The 22,658-nt window shown below is 35.4% G+C and overlaps 1 protein-coding gene across 1 annotated transcript in view; it reads left to right on the forward strand.

Moving 5' to 3' along the window:
- Positions 1-309: 309 nt before the first annotated feature.
- Positions 310-22,658, forward strand: part of MBP (myelin basic protein) — a 104,281-nt gene continuing 81,932 nt past the window's right edge. Inside the window, exons 1-2 of the mRNA XM_087931000.1 lie at positions 310-384; positions 10,951-11,023. Coding sequence (XP_087787126.1) covers positions 10,976-11,023 — 48 coding nt within the window. The 5' untranslated portion in view covers positions 310-384; positions 10,951-10,975. The remainder of the gene's footprint in view (positions 385-10,950; positions 11,024-22,658) is intronic.

The raw sequence follows: 22,658 nt of genomic DNA on the forward strand, positions 1-22,658 counted from the left end.
ACTCCCAGTGAAGTTAAAGTCTGAATGGTTTATTATTAAAAATTTAGCTCTCTTATCTTGATGTTTTTCTTCTCAGCCACTCTCCACCCCAGCCCAGCCCACATAGAGTGTTTGCTAGCGGAAGCCCATAATTCTAGTTTCGGGAGTCTTGGTTATGGAAATGTTAATCATAGCAGGGTTTATCCCTTGTTAATTTAAAGAAGGTAAAGTCACCACTGCCACAAACGTGACAAAAAATTATGATAGTGCAAGCATGATTGTGCTGAGTCATCCTGTTTGTCTAGTGAGTAAGGCGCCAGTTTAGAAATCAGGAGACTATGAGCATGAAAGCCAATGTAACGCTCTGGGCTGTTGTGGGAAAAGAGGAGGAGGAAGGAATATCAGGTATGTTTGCCCCCTTGAAGAATTATTATTAATAATAATATAATAATAATAGGTAGGGTTTTTTAAAAAATAAAAAATATACCTGGCCAAAATTGTGCTACATAAGTAAAATGTCAATATTAAACAAATTAATATATTAGATGCTGATCTGGTCAGAGCTGAATTACTTATTTAATGCTTCTTAAAGGTGTTTATGATTGCATGCATATATATAAAGTTCAGATTTAATGCTACTTTAAGTTCAAATGGAACCTAAGGTATATAATTGTGCTTAACTGCAACTAATTTTGATAGTTCAGAGTTATATCTAGTTTTCAGGAACATTGTTGTATGTTTCTTCTTGAGCTATCAGGAAACAAAGGGAAAATGCCGGAATTAAGCAACTTGATGATGATTTAGGCTGAATCAAGATCAATATCTGTCTGTTTAATTAGAATTTTAGTAGTGTACTTTATTAATATGAATAAGCATTTAAAATTTGGGGTAGCTATGAAATGAAAAGACCTTGTGTAAAGGTTAATTTAATCTTGAAATTCACAAGGAATTTGCAATGGTTCTGTAACTGGAAATTTCCTCTGAAAAGAAAATATGTTTGTGGGGATGGGAAGAAAATCAGATGGGATCGAATTATTATGTAACCCAGCATACTTCTGGTTTTTGCCTCTGCTCCAATAGCTTGCTTTTATTTCCTCCCATCAATTCGATGGAGACTTCACTAGATCAACCATAATGGAATGGAAACCATAGAAGAAGAAAAATTGCTTACCCTATTGAAAAGGATGGGTATGAATTGCAGTGACTCAGTTTAAGATGCTAACTATAACTAGATTTACTTACTCTAAATATCACTACCATAGTATCACAAGTATGTCATTTTAGGCTGTATATTCTCTTGCTTGAGTTCTCTTCTCATGAGTTACATCATAGATGTTTTATGTGAGGTTTTCATGGTGGGTTGGATTGTGAAAAATCATGAGTATGGTGCATGAAGATTATAATTAGGGACAGACGTGTGCCAATTCTTTCATGGCTGCCAATTTTTTTTTCTTGTGAGATGTTATGACAATTGTATGTACAGTATGTGGGGTGTAAGACAGAGAAAGTGAGTCTGGGGGAGAATGGGTGTGTAGGCACAGTTGTTTTTCAGAGCTGAAGTTGGAACGGTATTACATTTGTACATGATACATTTGTTCACGAAATGCTAAATGTGTGAGGAGATTATTTGAGTATTATTTCCTCACACAATTAGTATTTCATAAATAAATGCAATACCGTTCCAACTTCAAATCTGAAAAAGAACTGTACCTACACATTCATTCTCTTTCAGCCTCACTTTCTCTGTCCTACACCCAACTTACTGTACATCATATGTAAAACAGTGTTCAAAGCACAGACCAAAAACTGGATGATAATATTTGTCCTTAAGATTAGAAACAGGCTTGAATTTTAAGTTATTTTAACATGTGATACTATCAGAAAGTGTTAATGCAGTGACCTGGCTAAATTCCAACTTGATAATTAAGTTCTTCCTATCTAAAATACTTCCTCTAGAATGGGATGAAAAAAAATGTCAGCATTTGCTGTCCTGGATAAAAAGTAATTCCTCCATTCTTATTTGAGGGATGCAATCTTAAAATGGAGAGAAGGTCAAAAATTAATTTGCTGAGGTCCATATGCAACCTGCGGTTCTATTCCTGAGTTAATTGCCAAGGAAATCGGATTGCCTTTTGTTTCTATGACTTAATATTGTGGTAAGAAGAACATTTGTGTGCAAAACCGAAACTCTACCAGTGCTGCTAAACCATAGTTATCAGCAACTCAATCAATACGGCTAGTAATGGCTTGTAATGAGGGATGTTCTCAGTTCTGTTTAGAACACCTGGAAAGTTACAGGCTTCACTGGTGTAGTTTATATGCATGTTCTCTTTTCAAGAAAGTTCAAAGCAGTATGTGAAGTAGATGATTTTGAGAGACAGTGCACTTACCACCTCAGAGAAACATATAATGTGTTCCTTCTTTGGTACCAAACATGTTTACAGAATCTAATCCAGTTTCTCTCTCACACAAGTAATACATGACTTTGTGAGCAGACAGCAGCAAATTGTACTCACCAGGTTTGGCAAGTAGGCAATGTTTCTGCTGACTATTGAACAAGCCAATGTAAAATTACAGAATGTAGAACATGGTCAGCAGGAGAAGCTGAGGCAGGAAATTACTGAATCCAGATGGAAAACAATGTGGGTGAGATGTGCCAGCTGGCATATACAGGATGATCCCCAAGAGCTTTGTCCGAATGTCAGTTTCTGCATGGTGTACTTTAAAAACGGAGCATATAGTCTGTAGATAGCTGCTAAATTTTAGCTGGGGACTGCAGAGAATCATGTGTTGTGCTTAGTACGTGCACAAATGCAAATCAGTTTGACACGTGTCCTATGGTACAACAGCGTCGGGCATATTATGTACAATGTCCTCATTAAAGAAATGATGAGGATGATAATAACATTTTCCCAGCTTGATTACTGCATGATTTATTTTACTCACTGACTGTTTGCCACCTGAAATTTAACATTCATAAGATGATGCCAAACAATTTGAGAAAATACATGTTACCTATGTTGTATTTTTTACTACCTTTTAAATGTTACTTTTATGCTGTTTTTCAACTTCTGATAATTCATTCCAACAGCCCTTTCTGTATTGCTATATCTGTCTGCATTATTTAACTATAGTCTTCCATAGTTGCTACAACATATCACACTTGTAATATTTCCAAATCCTAGGCATTTATGGGTTGAACTAACATTATCAAGAAAAACATAACATTGAAGTACATTTTCTAGGATAACTGTAATTATTCTAAGACGCTCCTGCTGTTAACTTTGAAACTAGATCATAAGTCCAGAGCTCTTTCCTCTAATTGCAGCCTACTTAGTTACTCGCCATTACTGCATAGGAAATATTGCCCCTTCTTGACACCAAGTACGTGGGCTTTTATTTGAACCTCACAGTTCATAAACAGATTATACTGTATTTCACAGATTGCCCAGGCTATTATAGAATAACCGAATAACAGAGTTGGAAGGGGGCCTTCTAGTCCAATCCTCTGCTCAAACGGGAGAGCCATTCTGGACAAATGGTTGCCTAGTCTCTTCTTGCAAACCTCTAGTGTTGGAGCACTCACAATTTCTGAAGGCAAGCCGTTCCACGGGTTAATTCTTGCTCTTAGGAAATTTCTCCTTAATTCTAGGTTGCTCCCCTCTTTCATTAGTTTCCATCCATTGCTTCTTGTCCTGCATTCAGGTGCCTTTGGAGAATAGATTGGCCCACTCTTCTTTGTGGCAGCCCCTTACATATTGGAACACTGCTATCATGTCACCCCAGTCATTCTTTTCACAAGGTTAAACATACAATTCCTGCAACCGTTCTTCATATGTTTTAGCCTCTACCCTCCCAGTCACCTTTGCTGCTCTTCTCCACACTCTGTCTATGGTCTGTTTAATATCGTGGTGACCAAAACTGGATGCAGTATTCCAAATGTGGTCTTATCAAGGCATAATAAAGTGGTACTAACATTTCACATGATCTTGGTTCTATCCTATTAATGCAGCCTAGGACTGCTTTAACTTTTTTTGGCAGCTGCAGCACACTGCTGGCCCATATTCAAGTGATCGTCCACTAGACCTCAAAGTTGCAATACCATCTATTCTATACTTGTGCATTTGGTTGTTCTTGTCTAAATGTAAAATCTTACTTCTCTCTACTTTGAATTTCATCTTGTTAGGCAGGATGGGCAATAAAGAAGCAAAGGAAAGTTTGTTTTATAGAGTTGGCATTATTGTTTTCTTGAGTAGGTCATCTACTTTTGTGTATCTTCTCTGGTATTATTTATCTCTCCGCAAAAAAATTGCAGTTGGTACAATCATCCAAAATGTATGGATTTATGTGCAGATGAGTGAAATAAAAACCTGTGGATTCCTTCTCCAAGAGTTACTCATGACCCCTTGCTGAGAAGTGAGAATTGAAGTCCGTAAATCTAGAAGACACCTAGATTACAGGAAGCTGATTTGGGCTATTGATCTTAATCCTCTGCTCAAGGCTCAATACAACTGAATTGTCTTCACAGCCTGAAATTGTGTCTCTATGACCCAAACTTAATTCTTGTCTTGCCTTTCACATTCATTGCTCATTCAAAATATTGGTTGCATTCTTAATCTGAATATGATTATTTTTTAATCTCACCACATTTGGAATTCCTCCTTTCCCTTTATATCTAACCAAAACCACCCCTCATTATTTTGCCAACCTCATAATTGTTCATATCCTAGCTCAACTAATTTGGGGAAATTCCCTTCATGGTATAATTCTTGTTCAACCTCTAGCTCCTAGTAATAAATTAACCTTTTTTCACTCTACTATCAATTAAGCAAATTGGAGAACCCTTTCTCAGCTCAAAAGCAAAAAAAGTTTTCCCTCTGACCTTTGATAGACATCCAGACAAAATGTACCATTGGAATGTTTCTTAGTTTTATAGAAATTGCCTACTGAATACGGATGAGCAACATTTTTAGTCCCCTTGGCTTCCTAAGGTTCTATAGGCATGCCTTGCTTGAAACTTACTTCACACCTGTGGATTTTGATTATGTTTCATTCTCATAAATCAGGTATTTTTTAAAAAAAATATGTTATCATCCAGATGTCTACATTTATTTCTCTGAATTTTGTTATTAGGAGAGAGGAGGGACAGGGGAGGGGAAGAGGGAGAGGGAGGGAGGGAGGGAGGGAGAGAGAGAGAGAGAGAGAGAATACAATTAATTGTTAAAACTTAATCAGACTCAACCAGACACTTTTGGCATGATAATCTATGAAAGGAATAAAGTTTCGATTACTTCGAATTCAGGTCCAGGTGAACAGGACTGTTTTTGGATTTGAGTAAAAAATCTCTTTTTACTTTTCCTCATTTTTTTTTTAAATTATAAACTAGATGCAAAATATAAAGAGGGAAAAAATCACAAAATTGTAAAAGAAATCTCAATATCAATCGTATTTCCCAGTTTTGTATTTCTCAGGCACCAGCCTCTACCACAAGTTGCTTTTTTAAATTGTGCGTTGGTGTAATTTAAAGAAAAACCTAAGACTCATAACTAATTCTTTTTGCATATCTAAAACAGCGCCTGTAAAAATAAAAGTAACAAATATCAGCTTGTAGCAATGTCAAACAAAAACATACAATAACTTTCTGTACCAGTCACAGGTACTAGGATCTCATCTAATATGTTAAAAATATCTGGGTGAGATGGGTGGCATATGTAGTTAATAAATATATAGATATTTAATACTAATAAATATTTAATGCTAATGTTATTTGCCATTTCTCTCCTATCTTATAAAAAACTGTTTAATAAGTTGATTATTAAGACTGTTGATTAACGAGATCTTGGATGGAACTTATAAAATCTAAATGTACGCATATAAAATCCTAGTTGTCATTTATGCATGAGTAAAATAGATTTGTGTAAAATATTTTTATATGACATGCATAAAATACATAGAAAAAGCATGTGGCCTGTATAGGATGGGCATGTGTAAAATCCCATTCAAATTTAATGTACATTCTGTTTTAATGCATCTCTTCTATTCCATTATTCTAGTAAATCAAGGGGTTACTGCATACAGAAGATTTTTTTTATTAAATAGCTGCATTCCACTACAGAAATGGCAATTACCCATTCCTGCTTCAGATTTATTATTCATACAAAAATGTATTGAACTACAAATGTGTTAAAACACTGAATAATTAGCCATTGCAACACTGATAGAAACCAAGATGCCATCCTGCCTTTGGTTCAACTCCAACTTACCCAAGTTGAATGTTATATTATTGTTTTGCAATACACATTGTTCAGGACTATTATTCATTTTGCTGATTTTATTCCCATTGCAGGGTTTTGCATTGGCCAATTTAAGTTATTGAGACTAGTGTTTCATGCAGTTGGTCATTTCTCCCGTCTATCCAAGCTACCACCTTGTTCTGATCTGATTTCTAAACATAATTAGCAAGACTTTAATTCTTTTTCAGTTCTCTTTTTTACAGATTTTGCTATTCCATTTCTTTGCATATTAGGACTGAAGTCCCCAGTTAAAGAAATTCTCTTCTCCCTGGATTTGCTTCCCTGCATCTTGAGATGTAGATGTATTAAAGATGTAAAAGCTTATTTAATAAAGCAGACTGATTGATAGAAGCCCTTGTGAACGTCTCTTTAAAGTTAGCTTTTTTGTGGAAAAGTTATCAGCAAGATTAGATGGCAGAATATCACATTTAATAGTGTGAGTTGTTTTTACAATATAGTGAATGTTGGTTTCGTTGCTCTTGGATAATTTTAATGGTTATTTGTTTTTACTTATTATTTTGGTTGATGATGGATTAAACCAATGCGTCTGTGGGAAATGTTATGAATAACGTTTTTGTTCATTTGTCTTGAGAATTAACGAAAGAGCCAGTGGTTTTCAGACCAGAGTGGGCAAATCTGTTCATTCTCAATAACCATTCAACTTCAAGATCTCCAAGAACTGAAGAAACAGTGCATTAATTCATGGGGAGAGCAGAATATAAAAAAAAGAACTGTAGATTGAAGCCACCATGGGTGTAAGAAGCATTTATACCCTTACAACTGGCAGCAGGCAATGAACTGTTTCCTACAGTTTTATTCTTGTCAGCAGTAAATGATTCTTATCTAACTGAGCTGTATCTGTAAAATCTGCCATAATTTCTTCTAGGAAACAGGTTGTGTGAAAGAACAACTTTGTAATTTATTATCAAGTTGTGAATAAATAAATAAACCTTACAACACAGAAGCTTAGAAGGTAGCATTATCATCTAGCAATTTATTTGAGATATTTATATGGCCACCTACAATATAGGAAACATCTATTGGCACCTAACAAACTCAATTTGATAATAATTTTAAAAAAGTTTTATACTCTTAACAAACCATCAGTGCCATAACAATATTCTCTCAAATCATCATTTCAGTTATGGTGTATCCACTGTAGGATGAAGGCCTCTTCCACATGTTTCCAACCAATATTGTCTTGAGCTTATTTTTGTATGGATATATACCAGTCTCACCTCCCATCTTACTCAATGCCTAAGAGAAGAGGCAAATATGAGCCCCTCTGTTTCATGGTGGAGGCTATTCTGTGGGAAAGGCTTTGAAAATAATAACCAGAATGTCGATAGCTTTGAAAATGTTTTTGGAAAAGACAGTCTGTAGCTTGATACAATGCCCACTCTTAAAAATTCTGGTTGCAAGTGCAACAGCTTTTTGGTGTGCAAATGGATTTTCTCCCTTGACAGAGAGGAGACAGATTTTAATTCTCATACTTAACTGAGAGAATCAAAATCTTCTTAGGAAGCCATCCTCATCTATGTCCATTATGCCATGAGGTATTTATCTACATGTATGTGCCAGTTAGACTACATAGTGTAAATTGGAACAGTTACTGAATAGTAAGTGTATGTATATCAGGGATATCTGAGAGGGTTTGTTTATTCCAGTCCCTTATAGAAATAGAGCACAACTTGAACATATTGGATGAATATATAGTCAATATTTGTTGCAACAAAGTACTTATCATTCACAGACAGTTTGTTTCACTGTCCAAATATTATTTTAAAAAACACTCTAATGAAAGCTCTTTCTTAACATTTACTACAGAGTTGTTTTTCTTGGTTTGAATCATGGCTTCCTACTAATAATAATGGACACAGAATATTTTAGAGGCTGCACCTGACCTTGTGCAGATGTGCTCCAAGCCCCATCAATCATTTCCCACTGAGCCTTTAAATATTCCTTCTCTATCTTACCTTGTGCTTTAACCCTACTAATGCATGGCTGATTTATTTCAATTGACTTTGTGCTGGTTAAGGCAAATTAATGGATGTTATAGCAGGTTTTCTATTAGAACTTCCCAACCCGGTGTCTTCATTTCCAAGAACTCATCAGTCTTTATCCAAATGGAGGAGAAAATTCTAGAAGATGAATTCCCCAAATGTCCCAAGTGATGATGATAGTCGGAGAAGCATTAAGTTGTTGCAGAAGGCTTTATTTAAAGCAACAGAAGAAGCAATGCTTTCAATTCAGTGATCTACATTGTTTGCATCGTTGTTTATCTTCTTTGACCTTTTTAATAGGCTAAACAAAATGAAAACCCCACAACTGCCTGAAGCTGATCTTTTCAATTTCCAATGAATAAAAACTAGCAATAGGAATCTTCTTTCTGTTTTCAAATGTGTGATAAGCTTATGCAGCGAAATGAAAAATCGAGAGATGGTCTCCGTTTTGTGTTTTAAAGGGTTCTGTCAAAACATAGTTGAAAAGCTTCAAAATCTTGTACCACGTGCCTTTGGATTAAGGCATGTAGAACAAACTGGTTTATCTGAATCTCACTGAGAAAAGGGAAGTGCAGCCAGGAGGTGTGCCTTTGCATAGATAGCAAGCAATTAAATGTTCTCATCCAAGACGGCAAACAGGAACTCTGTGGTTAGCTTGAGTCTGACTTTTTGTAAAAAGTCAAACTTTAAAAACACAGCCTGCGACAAGTGCAGTGTGTTTGATACCAGTGCCATTAAGACATTTTAAATAATCTGCTAATTTATATAGAAATAAATGACCCGGAAATGATGAGATGGTTAATACCATGAAAGCCGTGATGGGCTTATCATAATGAAAGTATGGCTTTGTATATTGTATAGTTCCAAACTTTAGGACATTTTGTGGTCTTTAAACATTGCTGAATTGTGGGTGACTACGTTTGTGAAAACTTAAGCGATAGAATTATATTTAGCAATTTGTTTTATTTCCAGATTGAAAACTACTCATTTGCATCGATATATTTCAGTGTAGTTCAATATACCAATGAAGTGGAAGTGTTATAGATATTAATATATTGAAAGCAGCAACAAATGATGTCTATTATCCTTTAATAGAGTGTCCTATGGATGTATATACACTTTATTACCTTATACATGCACCAGGATTTGCACACCTGAACAGGTCATCAGTGGAAGCAGTTCACACGCTTTCTTGTTATCGTTGTTATATCTCTACCTTATTTTATTCAAACAGTTATTTTATTAAATTTTACAGACAGAAAATTAAGAAAGTTTGAAATAAAAATAAGGAAATAAATACATGAAGTAAAAGTGACAAAAGCAAACAAAAAAGAGGGGAAGAGGGGAAAGCTTCCATATATGCCAGATATGTCAAACGGATTTCTAAATCTACTTGGGGAAAAGAATAGTTAATGATTTTCTAATGTTCCAAAATGTCTTTAAAATCTATGCCACAGGGAAAAGAAAATACATACTGAGTCATTTCATTTGCCAGTCAAGAAACACAGTGAAATTGTTGGGATAGAGAGGTAAAAATTGCAATTTGTCCTTCAAATGTACTCTGTTTTGTTTTTGCTGCAAAACACAATTAGTCTCAACAACAGATTGAGTTAAATTCATTTGGGGAAAATGATGGTATTACAGAGTTGCTTTCATATTTCATGCCAGCTTACCCGAAATGTGTTTTGGCCTCTGCTGATTTGCATGATTGTGGATAGAACTGTAAAATGTGGTAACTGTGCAGTTTTGTGGTTCAATGACAAGAACAGATGAAGGAAGTGAACAGGGCGGTTAAACTGGTTTCAAACAGACCAGGTGGCAATCCTACTATAAAAATATTTTTTTCTTATCTCTCTCCTATCTGACTGATTGTAACAACCAACAATCAACCCCTCTGTAATTAAAGAGAGAAAAAAAGCAAGTACATGAGCAGAAGGGCAAATGAGTCAAATTACCCAAACATATTACAATAATTTCATTCTTCACATATGTTAATTGGGGATAAACTTTGAGTGCAAGTGTAGAGACAAGCATCTTTGTTTCATTAAATGATTGAAAGTGCTGCCTTTCTCTGGAAAAAAAAAAAAGAACCTTCAATCTTGCAGGTTAAGATTTTGTAGCTAAACCCAGGGTTAAGTGCCTGTTCATGAGACACATTCTAAAATGGTCTTGTTCTACCATTAGTATATCAGGAGGTCTTTATTAGCTCTTCTGTGACTATAACTCCTTATGCTTAGTATGTGTTTGGAACCAAAATCGATCTTTCTTTTATTGTGGCTCATTAATATAAATTCATAAAGCTATTATAAATTGGACAGTGTTCAATTTGGACTCCAGCCCTAGCTAACACAAACTAAGTACATTATGTCATTTTTTCAAACATCCTAATAAATTATAGTTAATGTTGAACAGAAAATGCTTGTTCAATCAATAGTTGGAACCATTGGACCTTTAATCCACATTTGCAAGAAAGGAAATGAGTGAACAAAGACTGAAATATTTTTAATGGCTAAGAACAGCGGTTAAAGGCTTTGAGGTACAGGGAGCTCAGAAAATGATAGTCGTGGATGGATATGACATTTTTTGGTTGTGGTATGATTTTATTTGGATTATTTTTTTTCATCATTGTGATGCTTCTAATCAACTTCTAACCAAAAATTATTCTTCTATTGCAGCTCTGGAAGGGACGTAGAAATCACCATGGGCAACCAAGTTCGAAAACAGGATCAAATTACTGAGAAGGCAAAGGTAAGGAAAAGCCTTATCATTGCAAGTAGGTCAGTGTTTGGAAATACACATCTTTCATTACATGTTACAACATGATTTATAGGTGAAGCTTTATTATTACAACAGTGTAAAGATTGTATTTCCCCAAATCAAATAATAGCTAGAAGCTCAAGGATCTTCTTGGATCTCAGGTTACCACAATCCCCCCCCCCTTATTTTTTAGTATTAAACCATCTGCAAACAAATATACATAAAATTACAAATTTCACCTTACATGAAGAAATGTAAAAAGCATAATGCATAAAAAATAAAAAGACAAAAACAGTAGCAATTACACACGTAGTCTAAGTTCGCCTGATTTTATAGATGTATTGAAAGGGTCAAGGCCAATCTTGGGGACTATGAGCCACAGTGATGTAGTGGTTAAATTGCAGTACTACAGGCTACTTCTGCTGGCTGCCTGCAATCTGGCAGTTCAAATCTCACCAGGCTCAAGGTTGACTCAGCCTTCCCTGGTGGGTAAAATGAGGACCCAAATTGTTGGGGGCAATATGCTGACTCTGTAAACCGCTTAGAGAGGGCTGTAACGCACTGTAAAGCAGCATACAAGTGTAAGTGCTATTGCTATTATAGTGTTATAGTGAGCAGGCGCTGCAACATAAAAGACGTCCATATGAAGGGACCCCCAAGTTTGTTCCTCGTGGAAGACTTAATGGGATAGGTACAGACAATTGGAGGCGGTCCCTACAAATAATCTGATTCCATGAAATAGTGACAACCATCACCTTGAATTCCACCTGGAAGCATGCTGGGAGCCAGTACAGCTCGTGGAGCAGAGCTATGACACAGGAGTACTGAGGTTCACATAACTTCCTGTGCTGCTGCATTCTGGACCAGCTGCATCATCTGAATAGTTTTCAGTGGCGGCTCCAGGTAGATTACATTGCAGCAACTCACTTGGGATGTGACTAAAGTATTACGATGCTGTGACCTTCCAAAGGCTCTGCACAGGTACCTGTGCACTCTTATGTGTGAATCACAGACAAAGCAATCTGCAGGAAACAAGTGTTAAAACATGCTTTATGACCCAAGCACTGCTCTTTAAGTACTTGCATGCAATGTTGCAATGAAAATATAAAGGACAGCACTTTTGTTGTATCAACAGAACACATTTAGTCATTTTGGCACCATTATAGTTAGGAACAGTTGCCTATGACTACAGAAATCAAGATGAAGGACCAAGTGTAATGTATCAGTTATGCAAACTCAACTTCAGCAGATCTTTCTGTAGATTGCAGAGTTTATGAAACCCTAGAAATCTTGTGAAACTCTACCAGGATGAGGTGAACCATTAAGCCAATACATATATACAAGAAAAGAAAAAAAATGTTTTCTGTCCAAAATACTTTCAATTCAAAAAACGTAAAAAAAAGATTCTGATTCTATCTGAATCACAATCTAACCAACAGCAGATCCAATCTATTTACTAATAAATTAGTGTGTGAACCTATGGATTTAACTGATGCATTACACAAGATTCACACAAATGCCCCAGGGCTTCTAAAGCCTGCCCACTTAAACCTAGTTTAATACCAAACTAAAGGAGGAGATAAGGAATAATGACTTTTGACCACCCCAAAACTTCCATCAATTTTGAGTTATTTTTTGTAATCAATCTTCTTCAATTCTACTATTATTAGTTCCACCGTTGCTGAATTCACCAAATCAGTTCAATATCCTTTGGGTACTCTTAAATACCAGGGTTAAATTTTAGAGGGAGAATTCATGACAGAATTCCTTTCTCCAGGCTCTCTTTTTACTTGTCCAGACCCTGTGAATCAAAACACACACATACCCAATCTTGAAATTGTCTAGTTTGAAGCAGGTAATGTGACCATCATATCTCTAAGGAGTACTCATTCCCAATTCCAATTAATTCCATTGAGTTTACTCAATGCCTTCATTCTCTTTCAGGTTTGACTATAGGACCTCACTGCATTAATATTACTCAGTATTCATTTCTGATTTTGTTATATTCATGTCAGGAATGAAAGGGTTCAATGAAAAACTATGCTAAGTTATATGTACACATACAGAATGGATCTCATGCTGATAATTATTTAAGCTGTGGAAGAGTGATTTATGCGAATTACAATTGTATTACCTTTAAAAAAGTATCAAGCAAAATGCTTTAGTAGGAATTTTTACAACTACATGAAAATAATCAAGTTATTTTTGAAGTTTAGCTCAAGAATTGGTGACTTACATAGATGAATCCATGCTCTTTTTTTTGCATAATGTAGAAGTGGTTTGCAATTGCCTTCTAGAGGACATTATCATACTTTCTAGACTAATCTACATTATCCAATACTAACTACTGTAGATTTGTCTCTGCTATAAAACACACACACACACACACACACATAAGTTCTGCCTCCCATCTGGACTGATTATAAGTAGCCATGTTATGATTTGAATTTTAGAACTTTAAATTGTGTAGTAATATAAATATTTTGAATGAGATGTATATTCCTCCCAAGTTTCATTACTAAAGTACAAAATTTGAAGTCCTATCCAAATGTCATTAATCTAGACTATTGTTAAAGTGTCTTCACAAAGTGCTCTTCAATCACTTCTTTGTTTCTGAAAGAGTAAAGAAATATTTTTGAAGTACTGTGTACTCTTGATAATCAGCCAGTGATTAATAATTGTAGTGAAAAATGTAATGACAGGAAGTAGCAGCTTCTTTGTGGTTTCAGGTGACAAAACTGACAGGGAAGAACTTGGAAGGTTGAGTAAGTATTGTTTTCTGTATTCAGCAGGCTTCAGTATGCCCTCAGTGCTCTTTTTTCCCCCACATTACCATCATACCTAACACACACACAAAATAGAATAAACTCTTGAAAAAGAAATAAATTTCAACTGACTTAAGCTGACTTAAACTATTGTTCATACAAATAGAAAGGCAGAGAGTAAAACTGATCATAAAATAGAAAAAAATAACAATTTGGTTTTTTTAGATTATTTTTTGACTTTGACTTTACTGGTGAACTCCATGTTATTTAGCAGGCCTTTTGACCCAAGGAGACCATCTCACTACAATATAATTTTCTTGCTTTTGGTGTTTTACCGGAGTCATATGAAAAGAATTACTTCAAAACAATAATATTTGTGTGATACAGCTTGCTAGATTTCAGGACATCTTAGCAATAAATTACAGCTCTCCTATAATTCTTTATTCAATTCTTGTCTGGGCTATATTAGATGTTTCTCAGAAAAGATTCACATGCATTAATTTTTTTTTTACTTGAGAAAATATTATGAGTAAATCAAGGGAATACCACAAACATAGTGTGCCTATTCCTCAGCAAAGCCTTAATAGAGTCTCTTATAACATTCTTCTTAATAAAAGGATGAAACTGGGCTAAATTAGATTGTTATTGGATGGGTTCACAGTTGGCTAAATCACCACAACCAAGGAGTACACATCAATGGTTCCACTTCAACTAAATCTTAAGAGTTTTGCCTGACAATGTAAAATGTGAATGGAATACAAGCTACAGTATATAAAATCTATATTTTCTTTGGGGTTTGGCAAGAAATGGAGATATAATTTCCTTTTAAATTTCTTTTAAATGGAGATATCATTTTCTTTTAATAATGAAGTTTTCATCCATATATCAAATGAAGCAAGTTTATAAAATAAAGCCATTTATGGAAATAAGCAAAGAAAACAACATTTAAAATTATGCATTTCATGGAAAGGATGAACTCGACTATTTTTGTCTAAAGCCAGAATTCTGGTTTCATTGCATTTCACAAAACAGCTAGTCTCAGAAAAAAAAAAAAAAAAAGGACTGTGTTTCTTTATCGTAAATTGGCTTTTCTCAAATTGATCTTAAAATACTGTAACTTGAAAAACATTGGCAAATATCACATTGTTTTTGATGCTCCCTTCACAGTCCGTTTCCTCTTTTGTTCTAGCCTCCATTTTGGTACTTGTACATCCTTTTTTCACATTCTTTTATTCTATCACCATCCTTCCTTCCCCTCTATGGTAATTCTCTCTACAGATCAAGGGTTTGTCAGAAGATAGAAAAGTGCATAAAAGCTTCCTGCCTTCTAGCATGATTGTACCTCCTTTGTAGAAGGTTCTGGAACCAATCAATTGCTTTGCATACAGTGTACTATTGCACCAGAAGAAAAATATACTCCAGCACACTCCATGCACTGTTTCACGACCCTCTTATGGGTTACCACTCACGCTTAGAGAAATTGTGCACTATATATTCATGCTGATGTGAGAAGGACAAAAACGCCTGTGGATACAACAGCACTTTTTCAACGGACGTGAGAGAAGTGAATTTAATTATAAGGGATCTTAAAGATCGCCCACTTTAGAGAGAAATCCTGTTTTAGGTGTGTGGGCAGAGGGATAATCTGTGGGTATATGAATTGGTACGGATAGTGGGATTAAAGAAAAGGAAGATTAGAGAAGTTGACTGAATAGACTGAATTTTCTGTAGAATAAGGAACTTGCGTAGTTGTTTTAAGAATAAAATGAGTAAGAAAACTTTTGTCTCATGGAGAAATACAGTCAAGTAAACAGACTGAATAATGCTTGTGCTGGTCTGTTTTTTCCCACAGGGTAAAATGACTTGACCTCATACAGCCTTGATTCAAAGCTTATAACTTCTACAGTACTGAAAATTGGCTAAAGCATTTTTTTTTAAATCAAGGCACATCTCACAAAGTAACAATGAAATATCCATTACACTGAACAACTTAAGTGGTTAAGAAGCACGCTGCAAAACTTGACCTCAGTTAGAGTCCACTGGTAGTCTAATTATCTGAGAGGGCATCTGAAAGAAAAAAAGAAGGAAGGGAGGAAAGGAGCTGCTAATGTCTTCCTGATTTACCTTATAATTAAAGTGAAAACTCTTGAATTTTGTATATGCGCTTCTTAATTTAATTGTAATTAAACTTGTTTTAAATATATATTCCTACAGCTATATTAGCTGGAATTTTTCTTAAACAGCATATAAGATCAGAGTCACATTATGATTCAGATTATAAGCATATTTGTTTATTTTTTTAAATGTATACTGTCACTTTTCATTCAAAAGCTTAAGGCAACATGCATTGGGAATCCATTCTAATCTTCCCACACATACAGCAACAATCCTGTGAGACAGGGGTGGGATTCTACCAGTTCTGTCCACTTCTGTAGAACCGGTTGCTCTAAAGAGCAGCAAACAGAGATTATACATAGAACCAGTTCTATGTTTGATACTGTTTTGGCTCACCCACCCACCCGGGCTCTTACCTGACCTTTATTTCCAACGTTTTCAACTGCAGCTGCTTTGCGTGACACAGCTGCGGTTGAAAAGGGGCTTTTCCAACTACTGCGCACTTGCATGTAGTGCTGCTCAGCTGTCCAGGCAGCTCAGCAGGTCATAAATTGCACTCACGCGACTCGGGCACGCGACACAGAGCAACAGAACTGGTAGTTATACCAGTCGGATCCCATCCCTGCTGTGAGATGGATTCAAGGCAGACGTATAATATATTATAAAAAGAAAAAATAAAAGAAATATAGAAAATTCACATGCTAAATCAAGAAAAAGCTAATTCTTCCATCTGGAATGCTTAATTTATATAACTCAGTACTTATTCAAAATGTTTTCATTAACATTTTTCTATTGCTGTGCTGGGTTGTGTTTTTGCACTCTAAAGTCAACCTTATTGACCTCCTACTTCTTCTTCATCAAAAATAATCTTGCAAACTGAAGTGGTTTGGCGCTATCTTCTTATTGTGTACTCCACAGATTAGACAAGTACATGAAATGGGAAATGGAAAACCAGGCTGAATTTTGGTGGATCAAAGCTCCTTAGTTTGGCAGCATCTTTTGAGTCAAATAAAGGAATGCCAGTATTCTTTATCTGTCTCTCTCCACTTGCTCTGCACTCCTTTTATCCTGTTCTTCCACTGATCTTCCTAGCAGTTTCTTTCCCTGTTCCAAAGACATTGGCAGTTAATAGGGAGGACAGAAAAGAAGGCACTGAAACAAATAAACTTATTACCATTGGACCATTCATTTAACGATTATTGCATTCTAGTTGGTGCTATAAAAAGTTATTTATGACCTTTCCTTGTACTCACAACTGTCACAGCTTCCTAGCAATCATATAATCAAAATTCTGGCACTTGATAACTAACACACATTTGCAGTGATTGCAGCATTCTAGTGTGTGTGTTTGTGTGTCACATGATCACCAATTGTGACCTTCTTAGAGGGCTTTCAACAAGCAAAATCAATGGGGAAGCCAGATTCCCTTAATTATGTTAAATGTAATTTGTTTAACATCTACAGCAAAAAGTTCGTAAATCAGGCACCATTTATTTAATGACTGTGTCGCTTAGCAATGGAAGTTCTGGTTGCAATTGTGGTCATAGTTCGAGAACTACCTGCAATATGAGAGACTGAAGATGCCACACTCAAAGCCAGGGACAGTATTTGATATTTTCACCCAAACATTTTAGCATTGACTCAAATTCAGTGAAACTGGTATTTAAAATGTGTTTTGGAATATTTTAAAATTTCTGGATGGAGCAGAAATGACAGGATTTAAGAAAGTTTCGGGTCCTCATTTACCTAATTTCCAGGATAGACAATCTGCCTAACTGCCTACCTTCCTTGTTTGACCAAGGGACGAATCAGATGGGAAGATGTCAAGTACATGGGGGGAATCAGTGAAAAGGGACTCATAGAAAAATATATTTCATGACAAACACACATTCTCAGTGACTGGCATTTTTTTTTTTCCTGTCATGGGGTGGAGGAGAAGTAAAGAAGGAGGGAAATCTAATCCATTACTATGGCCAAAGTAAAGGAAAGGATTCTTAAAATGGCTTCCTATCCCACTGGTTCATGCACAAAAATCACACGGTTTAAAGCTGCAGTGTATAAAATCCCTACAAACAGGGAAACTGAAGAAGTAATCAGACCATGACAACAACTGGCAATATTTGTTCAAAGCAAAAAAGTACACTCATACAGGACTAACCCTCGCTGAATTAAGTCAGAGAACCTTTTGAATAGATGTGCTTGGATTGCTCAAGATGTCTTCCCATATAGTGGTGGAAAAGATTAAGTAGTTCGAGTTAATTACTTGAGATTTTTGCCAAAGGGAAGCAGATATGATTTTCCTTCATTTTCAGAAAATAAATAGAGATCGAGCTGTACAAGTAGTCTTCTGTTTCATTCTACTCACACATTTCCATTAGGTACAACAAGTCATCATTGATAGGTTAAGTGCAGTTTAAAAGCCATTTTAAAGAAAACTGGAGAACTGGTAGCGGAAATTTTGAGTAGTTTGGAGAACCAGCAAATACCACCTCTGACTGGAGATTTTATAGTATCCTTCCCCTGCCATGCCCATCAAGTCACGCCCACAGAACCAGTAGTAAAAAAATTTGAATCCCACCACTGCTTATTACTTCCCGTAGCATTTTCCAGTCATTTCTCTTTTTGTTAGTTTGTTTAATTTCCAGACACATTAAGGGCTTCATAGTAAATAAAATATCACATTATTTTGGGGAGAGGGGATTTATAGGAGACTTTGTAAAACAGATGCATTGGATCTAATGCAGCCTTACTTTGTTTAATTACTTTTTTAAAAAATGATAGTCTATTAATGATTTTGAGAGCGGGGAAGGGGGTAACCTCTAAATTCCAGTAATGTAATCTTGGAAAATTCCATGTTTCAGAAGAAAGAGAATAGGAGATACAAATCCAAGGTATCCCCTAAGGTGATTTCTCTGGTTGCTTTTTGAGCAACCACATGTTCCATTTGAAGTGTTAGAAAAACACTTTTTAAGTAGTATAGATACACCTTTTTCCTTTTCCAAAATGATTTCTAGTAGAACAGGAATGTTTACTTGGAGATGAATCAGGTGTCACCTGGGAGTGGAAGGCACTCCTTGGTATGGTATTTGAGTGAATCATTTCCTTGTGATTTCAGCATGCTCATGGGAACTTATAACTGATCTGCCATAGAAGGAATGTAATGGCTTTCTACTTTGTTACATAATTGAGGTTCACCAACATTTTGCAAATCTATTGTTATCATTGCACCACTATACATAGCAAAGATCATCTTTTAATAGTTGTGATGACTCTTACTACTTGTAAGTTGTTTGATTATTAAGCAATATTGCACATGCATATAAATACACACACATTCAAATGCCTATGGGTGGTACATCATAAATATGGAATAATCTCTACTTTTCTGATCTGTCTGATCACCTAAAAACTGAAGTGAAGAATCTTGACAAATTATTTAGGATAAAGAGATTCTAAGGAAGATATCTGAATAGAATAGAATAGAATAGAATAGAATAGAATAGAATAGAATAGAATAGAATAGAATAGAATAGAATAGAATTCTTTATTGGCCAAGTGTGATTAGACACACAAGGAATTTGTCTTGGTACAAATACTCTCAGTGTACATAAAAGAAAAGATACATTTGTCAAGAGTTAAGAATAATAAGGTACAATACTTAATAATAGTCATAGGGCACAATAAGCAATCAAACCTTACTAGGAAACAGTCAGTATAAATCGTAAGGATACAAGCGACAAAGTTACAGTCATACAGTCACAAGTGGGAGGGGATGGGTGATAAGGAGTAATGAGAAGATTAATAGTAATAGTAATGGAGACTTTGTAAATAATTGGACAGTGTTGAGGGAATTATTTGTTTAGCAGAGTGATGGCATTCAGGGAAAAACTATCCTTGTGTCTAGTTGTTCTGGTGGGCAGAGCTCTATAGCGTTGTTTTGAGAGTAAGAGTTGAAACAGTTTGAGGAAGGTTTTAAAGAGAAAAAGAAAATATATCTCTTTCTACTAAATACAAATTTTGCTTCTTACATAAGCTCTTAAAACGTTCTTCCATTATGATATGGCAATGGCTATTACTGAAAGGAAGACAAAAAATAACAATGATAATAATGAAATGTTCAATGTCTGTGCAGATCAGAAAAGCAGAGATGCCATTTGCTTGTTCACGATTTAACCAGGCAGAAAAAGGAAATTATCTTTTTTTTAAAAACCCAGCACCTTTTCATAGGATAGGTAATATTCTGTAAAGTGGCTATGTCAGTTGATAACAGCTTAGAATATAATGAATGACTAGCAAGGGAAAGATTAAAATCCACAAGACATCATGTGACAGCAGAGCAGAAAGACAGTCCGAGCAAATTCATAGCCCAAAGTCTTATGAAATTGTTTCAGGAGTAAATTTAATATTATAGAATAATTTCCATTAGGTGAAACATATATATTTATCTAACAGCTTAGTTGCCAAACTAGTGTACTAATATTGCTGCATCTGCAATGATTTTATCAAAGGGGAAGTCAAGGAGGTAGGATAATGCTGTGTGTCTTACTTCTGAAAACTCTCAGGAAACAGAAAACTTCATCTAGTATTAATCTAGCTCAGTCTTCTGCTATCTGTTGACATATTACATTCAGTAAATCTGCTATTCCTTTTCTTCTTTCAAAATGTAAGCTTTCATATAGATGCTGCAGTCCTGTGTATGGTATGCTAGTGGCTAAACCCTTTTCACCTTAGCAAATAAAAGCTACTTTTTAGAATTAGATAAGTCATAATAGTGACATGTACATGAGCCTTACTATTCCTGCTCACTTCCCTGGTGTTTTTAATATAACAACAGATCCTAATATTGATCCGCTATTTTATAGAATAAATATTTTTTCAGGATTAGTATGTGTATCAGTAAGCTATTCTAGGTTTTACAGTCTGATTCAATTTCTTTTCTAAGCATGTTTTTTTTAAATTGAGATACCCATGATTAGTCTTTATTCCTGATACAGTCCTTCATTTATTTTAAGGCTTAGATTTGCTTGCTAGAGTCATTTTTTCATGTTTATACTATTTATTCTTCTGGCTATTTTAAACCTTACTGTTTCTTTAGAATCTAATGGAGTAAGCAGCCACAACAAATTTAATATATTGAACTGAATTGAGTTAGGTAGTGTACAGTGCCATTGGATGAGTAAACCATATTATCATACAAAATTTATTTTCTCTGCTTACATGATGAATTAAAAGTGTATTAAGATTCATATGCTGTCTCCAGGCCTTTCATTTTGACTAAAACAAAGTTCAAAAATATATGTAATGAGAAAGATTGCTTAACCCTTTTCCTTTAAAATTCTTTTCTCCTTGCGCTTTAAAAGTCGGGTATTTGTTGCAAGAATTTCAAGATTATTTATTAATTAGACCTAATATAATATAACAAAAACAGCCACACTACAGAAGAATTTATAACTGTCGTATAAGAGACAGTAGGATTCATTTAAACAGGTAATGCTAAATTTATATCATCTGTTTTTACTCCCACATTCCAGCCATAGTGCCACAGGTGATTATCATACAAGAAGTCAGATACTCCTAAAGCACAGGTTTCAAACTCATGATGTCTCGTGACATATTGCAACATTTATGAACTGTGGTGGCGCAGTGGTTAGAAGCAGTGGTGGGATTCAAATATTTTTACTACCGGTTCTGTGGGTGTGGCTTGGTGGCATGGTAGGGGAAGGATGCTGTAAAATCTCCAGTCAGGTGATCTTTGCCGGATCTCCGAACTACTCAAAATTTCCCCTACCGGTTCTCCAGAACTGGTTAGAACTTGCTGAATACCACCTCTGGTTAGAAGGCTACTTCTGCTGACTGCCAGCTGACTGCAATTTGGCAGATCAAATCTCACCAGGCTCAAGGTTGACTCAGTCTTCCATCCTTCTGTGGTCAGTAAAATGAGGATCCAGATTGTTGGGGGGAATATGCTGACTCTGTAAACCACTTAGAGAAGGCTGCAAAGCACTGTGAAATGGTATGTAAGTCTAAGTGCTGTTGCTATTTTTTCCCTTTGCGGAGTTGGGGTGGGCGTAGCCTGCATGTAACACATCTGGCCCGCAGCTGCCAGTTTGACACCCCTGTCCTAAAGAGTACAGATAAATTGCTCTTTTGAAAAAAGACTGCATAAAACAATTCAATGAAAATTCATCTATTTCCTTTTTGTAATTTAAAAAGTAATTCCATTCTTTGAGAGTGAATCATTTGGAAGGATTGCCTTTTATTTTTATGCTGAAAAATTGCGAATTCTGAATAAGCGAAAGGAACACTTATAAGAGATAAGACTAATTCTTGCCAAAGGCTTTTCATAGCAAATTATTCTTTCTTACAATATTATTGTTAAATATATTTATATACCACCATTCCACATACATACAGAGGTAGGAGTTTCCTTGCATTATTTCTGAGACAGTTTTGATTCACCAAACACCAATGTCTCTTATGTCTGGTTTCAAGGAAAGATATTTAAATCAGGACGTCAACCTTTCTTTCCAGACAATACCTGGCCCAATTTGTGATTTGGCTTTCAAAACAAATTAATGAGATACTCTGGTTTTTTTTTTTCCTTTTAAAAATGTTTCTGTCCAAAAAATAGCAATTTTTAATACGTTAGGATTTTGCCCTGCATAAAAACTTAGGGTGGATCCCATGGTGCACATGTGGAAGCAGCTGATGAAAGAATGATTATTCTTCCTCCTACATCTACCCTC

This window comes from Pseudonaja textilis, chromosome 3 (genome assembly GCF_049901715.1).
Source record: "Pseudonaja textilis isolate UNSWEBS1 chromosome 3, rPseTex1.2, whole genome shotgun sequence".
Lineage (NCBI taxonomy): Eukaryota > Metazoa > Chordata > Lepidosauria > Squamata > Elapidae > Pseudonaja > Pseudonaja textilis.